At 48.6% G+C, this 7,953-nt stretch overlaps 1 protein-coding gene across 1 annotated transcript in view; it reads left to right on the forward strand.

Annotated features, from left to right (window-relative positions):
• cacul1 (CDK2 associated cullin domain 1) overlaps positions 1–7,450 on the forward strand; it is a 119,245-nt gene extending 111,795 nt beyond the window's left edge. The window contains exon 9 of the mRNA XM_072557324.1: positions 6,006–7,450. Within this exon, the coding sequence (XP_072413425.1) occupies positions 6,006–6,055 (50 nt within the window). The 3' untranslated portion in view covers positions 6,056–7,450. The remainder of the gene's footprint in view (positions 1–6,005) is intronic.
• The last annotated feature ends 503 nt before the right edge of the window (positions 7,451–7,953 follow it).

A 7,953-nucleotide genomic window follows, 5' to 3' on the forward strand; every position in this document is an offset into this window, starting at 1 on the left:
CCGCCCGCTGCTCATCAGGTGACAGCCGGCCAGCAAGAGGCAGTGGTCAGAAGAGAACACAAGCTTGACGTCGGTGGATCTGACCGAGAGCGTTTGGGACACAAACAGGTGATCTATCCTTGAGCGGATAGACCCGTCTGCCTGTGACCAGGTGTATCTACGCTGCGCTCCATCTGCAGGGGTGCTGAAGACGTCATGCAGCTTGGCATCTTTGACCGTTTCTATCAGGACTCTGGACGCGACAGCCAGTTTACTGTTACCCCCCCCCCCCCCCCCCACCGGATCGTCCATCTGCATCAATGATACAGTTGAAGTCTCCGGCCAGAATGACCGGCCTGGAGGTAGCCAGCAACAGTGGAAGCTGCTGCAGGACGGCCAACCGTTCACTCTTGTGGCGTACACATTAATCAGTCTCAGGGGAGCGTTTCGGTACATGACATCAGCGACGAGGAGGTGCCCGCCCACTACCTCCATAATCTCGGAGATGGTGAAGTTGCCTCCTCGCAACAGGATACCCAGGCCGGAGGCGCGGCTATCGTTGCCCCCGACCAAACTGACGGTCCATGGGCCCACAAGGTCGACCATCTCCTGTAGCTGCTGAGGTGCAGTATCCCACACTCCTGCAGAAACAGGACAACTGCTTTAACGTTGGCCAGGAAGGCCAACGTAGAAACACATCGCGTAGCAGATTTAATGCTACGCATATTAATACTGGCAATTTTTATCCCCATTTTAACGGTTTGAGGTTACCAGTGTCCATTTGCTGCTGGTCCTGCCTCCCTGTGGTAGCTATCTTCGTTCCTGTAGTGAACGCAAAGTGCTGGACACTTGCAGGGCTACGGTAGCAGTCCGCCTCCACGCTGCGGACATTTGCTCGCTCTGGTGTCTTCGGGTCGGGACCAGGGTTCGCACAGTTAGTTCTCTGTCCGTCTCTGTCCCCACCCCCCAGAAACCCGAGGGGAACACGACCCCTGCTCATGACTCCACCCCCATTCCCCCCACCATCACACCCACAGGTTCCACCCCCACTCCCAGCTCTACACCCACACCAGATCCCAGCTCCCAAGCCTGCAGAGTTTTCACCATCCGCCGATCAGTCCTCAGCAAAGGACTCTCCTTCATCCCCGTCCGTCCATGCATCAATGAATTTAATACACGCCGTGACGTCGATCAATTCTTCCTCCGCCTCCGAGCTTACTTTCACAATCAGTACTCCCGCCCACCTTCCGAGGACCCCTTCGCCCACCTCCAACACACTGCATCCACCTGGACACCCCGCGCTGGCCTATTACCTGCCCTCAACCTCTTCATTTCCAACTGCCGCCGGGACATTAACCGCCTCAACCTGTCTACCTCCCTCCCCAACTCCAACCTCTCACCCTCACAACGCACAGCCCTCCAATCCCTCTGCTCCAATCCCAACCTCCCATCAAGCCAGCGGATAAAGGGGGCGCAGTGGTAGTCTGGCGCACTGACCTCTACACCGCTGAAGCCAAACGCCAACTCGAGGACACCTCTTCCTACTGCCCCCTCGACCATGACCCCACCCCCCATCACCAAACCATCATCTCCCAGACCATACAGAACCTCATCTCCTCAGGAGATCTCCCACCCACAGCTTCCAACCTCATAGTCTGGGAATCCCGCACTGCCCGATTCTACCTCCTTCCCAAGATCCACAAGCCTGACCACCCTGGCCGACCCATTGTCTTAGTATGCTCCTGCCCCACTGAACTCATCTCTACCTACCCCGACACTGTCCTATCCCCCCTAGTCCAGGAACTCCCCACATACGTTCGAGACACCAGCCACGCCCTCAACCTCCTCCAAGACTTCCGTTTCCCCGGCCCCCAATGCCTCATCTTCATCATGGATATCCAATCCCTGTACACCTCTATCCGCCATGGCCAGGGCCTCCAAGCCCTCCGTTTTTTCCTCTCCAGGCGTCCCCAACAGTACCCTTCCACCGACACTCTCATTCGTTTGGCTGAACTGGTCCTCACCCTTAACAATTTCTCCTTTGAATCCTCCCACTTCCTCCAGACCAAAGGGGTAGCCATGGGCACACGTCAGGGCCCCAGCTATGCCTGTCTCTTTGTTGACTACGTAGAGCAGTTGATCTTCCGCAATTACACCGGCACCACTCCCCATCTCCTCCTCCGCTACATTGATGACTGCATTGGCGCCACCTTGTGCTCCCGTGAGGAGGTTGAGCAATTCATCAACTTCACCAACACATTCCACCCTGACCTTAAATTTACCTGGACCATCTCTGACACCTCCCTCCCCTTCCTGGATCTCTCCATCTCCATTAATGACGACCGACTTGACACTGACATTTTTTACAAACCCACCAACTCCCACAGCTACCTGGATTACACCTCTTCCCACCCTACCTCTTGCAAAAATGCCATCCTGTATTCCGAATTCCTCCGCCTCTGCCGTATCTGCTCCCAGGAGGACCAGTTCCACCACAGAACACACCAGATGGCCTCCTTCTTTAAGAGACCGCAATTTCCCTTCCCACGTGGTTAAAGATGCCCTCCAACGCATCTCGTCCACATCCCGCATCTCTGCCCTCAGACCCCACCCCTCCAACCGTAACAAGGACAGAATGCCCCTGGTGCTCACCTTTCACCCTACCAACCTTCGCATAAACCAAATCATCCGCCGATATTTCCGCCATCTCCAAACAGACCCCACCACCAGGGATATATTTCCCTCCCCATCCCTTTCCGCCTTCCGCAAAGACCGTTCCCTCCGTGACTACCTGGTCAGGTCCACGCCCCCCTACAACCCACCCTCCCATCCTGGCACTTTCCCCTGCCACCGCAGGAACTGTAAAACCTGTGCCCACACCACCTCCCTCACCTCTATCCAAGGCCCTAAAGGAGCCTTCCACATCCATCAAAGTTTTACTTGTACATCCACTAATCACATTTATTGTATCCGTTGCTCCCGATGCGGTCTCTTCTAGATTGGGGAGACTGGGCACCTCCTAGCAGAGCGCTTTAGGGAACATCTCCGGGACACCCGCACCAATCAACCGCCCCATGGCCCAACATTTCAACTCCCCCTCCCACGCTGCTGAGGACATGGAGGTCCTGGGCCTCCTTCACCACCACTCCCTCACCACCAGACGCCTGGAGGAAGAACGCCTCATCTTCCGCCTCGGAACACTTCAACCCCAGGGCATCAATGTGGACTTCAACAGTTTCTTCATTTTCCCTCTCCACCCCCACTCCCCACCCCTTAGTTCTAAACTTCCAGCTCAGTAACTGTCCCCATGACTTGTCCTACCTGCTTATCTCATTTTCCAACTATCCACTCCACCCTGACCTATCACCTTCATCCCCTCCCCCCCCTCACCCATTGTATTCTATGCTACTTTCTCCCCATCCCCACCCTCCTCTAGCTTATCTCTCCAAGCTTCAGGCTCACTGCCTTTATTCCTGATGAAGGGCTTTTGCCCGAAACGTTGATTTCGAAGCTCCTTGGATGCTGCCTGAACTGCTGTGCTCTTCCAGCACCACTAATCCACAATCTGATTTCCAGCATCTGCAGTCATTGTTTTTACCTCGCTGCTCCCAGTTACCTGGAGCTGTGGGGCGGTGGGTACCTCCTGATTCTCACCAGGTGAGGAGTGGTCTTTACCAGTCCCCTCAGAGGGTTCGCCATTTGCTGTTTGGGAGGTGCTGTCCTCCTTTCTCCCCACGGCGCCTCTCTTCGTCTAGTGACGACCCTCCTTGCGCCCGTCCTCACCATCCGAAGAGCTGCCTGTAACCTCCTCATGCAGGTGTTGCTTCCCCCTTTGCTGGGTGGCTTTGGGGGCCTGATGAGGTTTCCTCTTCCTGCTTTTTACAGGAATCCACTCCTCTGCCTCCTGGGTTCACTCCTCCTCCATTTCCTCCGTCTGTCCTGTAGGAGCTCGGATTGGCTGCTGCACCTCCCTATAGGCTGCTGTCTGCTCCACTCCATCCTTCTGGGTGCCCCCAGATACCGTTCCCCTGCTGGTTTGTAGTACCTTTCTGGCCTTTTGCGGTCTATGGCTCGCATTGCCACCTCCAGCCATCTGTGCGTAGGTGGTGGCCCCTTGTCTTGGGCAGGCCATATACACGTGTCCCGCCTCTCCACACAGTTCTTGGCCTTTTTGCATTGCTTGGTTGGGTGACCCTCCTGCTTGCAGTTCCCACAGATAGTAACCTTACAATCCGCTGACCTTCCAAGGTTCGGCACACTTTCGGCTGTCCTGCGTACGTCAGGTACCCTCTGCTCCCTCTGATAGCAAAGCTGGAGGTGGATGGAGGATGTTCCCACTGGCATCGACCCTCAGGGTTACTCTTACCTGCCGTTTGCTGGTCCAGATCCCAAAAGGGTGGACCACATCGGTGCTTTCTCCCTCGACCTGGATGTACTTTCTCAGGAAGGTCAGGACGTCAGCTGCTGAGACGTAGGGGTTGTACATATGAATCGTAACCACCCGACTCCTCTATGCAGAAAACACACACAACGGGGCCGCCGATAAGATGGGGAACAGAGGCTCCCCTTCCTTCTCCTTGAAGACCTTCAGGAGCTGCTCGCACTGCTTCACACTCCTGAAGGTCACATCAAAATAGCCTGCCCCAGGGAAATCCTGCAGGCAGTATACGTCTGCTGCGTCAAACCCACAGCACTCCAGCAGAACCTTTTTGACAAACACTGTCCGATCAACAGGTGTACGATCCTCCACCTTCTTCATAGTCACTCGGACTGTGTTGCGAATGCCCTGGCCTGGGCTGCGGGCGCCTGCTGAGGCCATAGCTCCAAGGTTGGCTGGCCCCTGAATTGGCGTTAGGCCTAAGCCAGCATGAAGATCCACCAAGAGCAGGTCAGCACAACCAAATGATCCTCCAATGTCCAATCACAATCCAGCGATGATCTCCACTGGCTCTGGTGACTCAAGCTCCACTCTTGATCCTGGTATCTCCCCTACCAGGTAAGTATCTTGTAGCTGTTTCTATGACCAGCAGCCTCAAAAAATCTGACTGCTTGCTAAAATCAAACCAAATGCAGCTGGAAGAACTAGCCACACTCCCCTTTCTTTGTACAAGTGTTTATTTAAAAACTTCAAAAAGTTTCTTTGAAGAGATAAGCACAGACATTTTGGAATCTGTGTCTTTATGATCCTTCTGGAAAAAAACCCAAGAACAACATAAGCTTGTTAAAGGAGTAGCATTATTACACTTTCGATTGTGAACATGGCTAGAGAAGCCTCATATTATGGTGCTCAGAGCCAGAGGGCAATTTTTTGAACAGAGTGCCAATAAAGGGCTGCCTCTGGGAGCCTGGACCAGTTGAGCTTTTTGAGGCTGAGGGCCAATAGGAGGTATTCTCAGACTCTGAGATTAATACCTCCACCATCCAACAGGAAGTTGCAAGTGCTGGTAGGAAAAACAGAGGGTAGTGTTGAGATGGAGATCCCCTCTGGAGAGTTTATACTTTTTTAAGCTGATGGACCAACGCCATTGGGAGGGTGTCTTCATTCCTTGGCCTCAGCAAAAGGGCTGTATGCTGGCTGGAAGATTCTATATTGGGCCCTTTACTTGAATTAATTAACTATCTGCTGTTTGTGAGCGTCGCTTTTACTTGTCCCTTCCCCACTCCTGATCCCGAGTTCATGAAAATTGCTTGAAGGCAGGATGTTAGCATAAAATTGGCCATGAGCAGGGAAGTAAGGGTCTCAACTTTGCAACTGAATGATAATTTGGCCTCTTTGGTTTCATTGTTATACAAAAACTTGAGGTTTTTAAAAACCTCTTGAAACTTGAATAATTTGGGGCACAGTTTGTACCTGGATTGATCATTTCACCCAAAGCAATAACTCCTAACTACAACTTGAAGTCTTAAAATTTTCTGGAGGGAACTAAATTTTCATTTTTAAAAATATTGCAAATGTTTACTTTTTCTTAGCCTCCTATTCTAATCATGTTAATCCAATAATTCTTATTCTCTCTTTTGTGTTTTAGATGGGTCAGCATCAACATCATCATGTGCAAATACAAGGGGATTCAGATAGTGAAAAACTGAAGACTTGTTTTTTCTTGCCTTGGAAGAAGGACAAAACTGAAAGGCTCTTAAACTGTGCAGGGAGTCATGCAATGGAGGGGCATTTGCTGAAGTTCAAGCCTGTTTTACTCTTGCCCTCCCTTCTTAAGAGAAGGACTTGTCATCTTTTAAGTTTTGTTTCTGATGATCATGCTGCTAACAGACTTGGGAATATTCTTTCCAAAGGCTCATTCTATGGTGTTGTGCCTGGACTGGTTGTATAGTGTAAAAGTTCATATTGAGTGAACTTCAGCATCCTAGCAATGGTTTTTGAATGGAATTTAATCCTTTTTTGCAAGAAGCACAGTTTCCAGCAATCTTCTAACATGCTTGCCACTTTCATGACTTCTAATCATCCAAACACCCCGATTTAAAGGTGCTCCCTGTTCTGCCATGTTGGCCAGGGAATTTTTTTTGTCTTTAATTCCTGAGCGTTTGTTCAATTCCTGAGATTTTGTAACTCTGTCTTTACTGTCCACGTCAGCCCCCGTTCTCACCAAATTGTGTGTTTTAAAACTGTTAGAACACTCTTCTGTCAAGATCTTTACTAAATCTACTACATTTGCATCTAAGTGGTTTCACAATAGTGAGAAGTCATGCATATTCAAATATGGATGTATGGTGACACAGGGATTTTTTGTTTTTAAAAAAAATCTTGAGAATTCATTTTTGTTGGTAAAGGATTAACCAAAACGGTGTGCACAGCAGTAATCATAATTAGTCTTAAAACCCGATTGGGTTCACATATGTGAAGCCTCAATTGCATCATTTTTTCATTGAATGTATTTTTTATTGAATACAGTATCAGTCAATATTTATGTAACACTCTACTAAATAATGACTAAGCCACCATACCAATTCTGAAGCATTTTATCAATTTTAGTATTGTGATATATTTTGCTATTGTAGATATTTGACTGTGTGAAGACTGTGCCATTTTTTACCTTATTCCCCTTGCCTATCATTTTGAATCTGGATAATTGAGCAGGAGTCAGTATGTGAAGTATTTTTTCCTCATACAGTTGGTCTGCTGTATTAAATCTGAGCAGTTAATGTGTCATTGCATTTACTATTGTTTTCAATATTACCTGCTGCCTCATTGCGAAGGACATGAAATTTCAGGAAAGGACAAAAGCACAAGAGGGAAGATGTCCTAACAATTTCGCATTTAGTAATATCCTGCTATTACTCTTATTTCATGGGTAACTTTCTAAGTTGGTTTAGAATGACTAAAAACCTCAGCAAAAATGTGAGAGAACAAATAATTGTAATTTTGGGTTAAAATTTAGCAACTCTTGCCTGTTCGGCTATAGCAGTTATTTCAATTGTGCAATAAAACCCAAAATTGGTTTTGGTTATTAGATAACACTTTTTTTGCTCATTTGTGTAAGTATTTTAGTAGTAGCTTACCTTTGCAGCCTTGAATTGCAACCTGTTTGTATAACATAAATAATGCAGTAGATTTTTACCCGTGAGGGACATGTTAATGGTAAGGCATAACCATGAAAATCAGAGATAACCCATGGTCCCCGTAGAATGTAGACATCTATTTAAACTAATATCCAAGTGTTGCAAAGTGTAATTTCTCATTCTACAAAGCAGTGGAGTATGACTCCTCAGCAGGCAGTCTAAAATGCTTCTAAAAAGCCACTTCCATAAGTTAGAAGACATGTCTAACATTCTAGATGAATTGACTGTTAATTTGAAACATAATGATCTGTTTCCCAATAAAAAATTGGGGTTCATTGACAAAAATTAGAACAGGACTCTATGCATTTGGTCAAACTGATCTTGTGGCCCTAACAAACCAGTGAATGTTATTCCAGTTCCAAATTCTTCTTAATAATGCTTCCAGTCATTTTTGCTTAT

This window comes from Chiloscyllium punctatum, chromosome 38 (assembly GCF_047496795.1).
Source record: "Chiloscyllium punctatum isolate Juve2018m chromosome 38, sChiPun1.3, whole genome shotgun sequence".
In the NCBI taxonomy this organism is placed as follows: domain Eukaryota; kingdom Metazoa; phylum Chordata; class Chondrichthyes; order Orectolobiformes; family Hemiscylliidae; genus Chiloscyllium; species Chiloscyllium punctatum.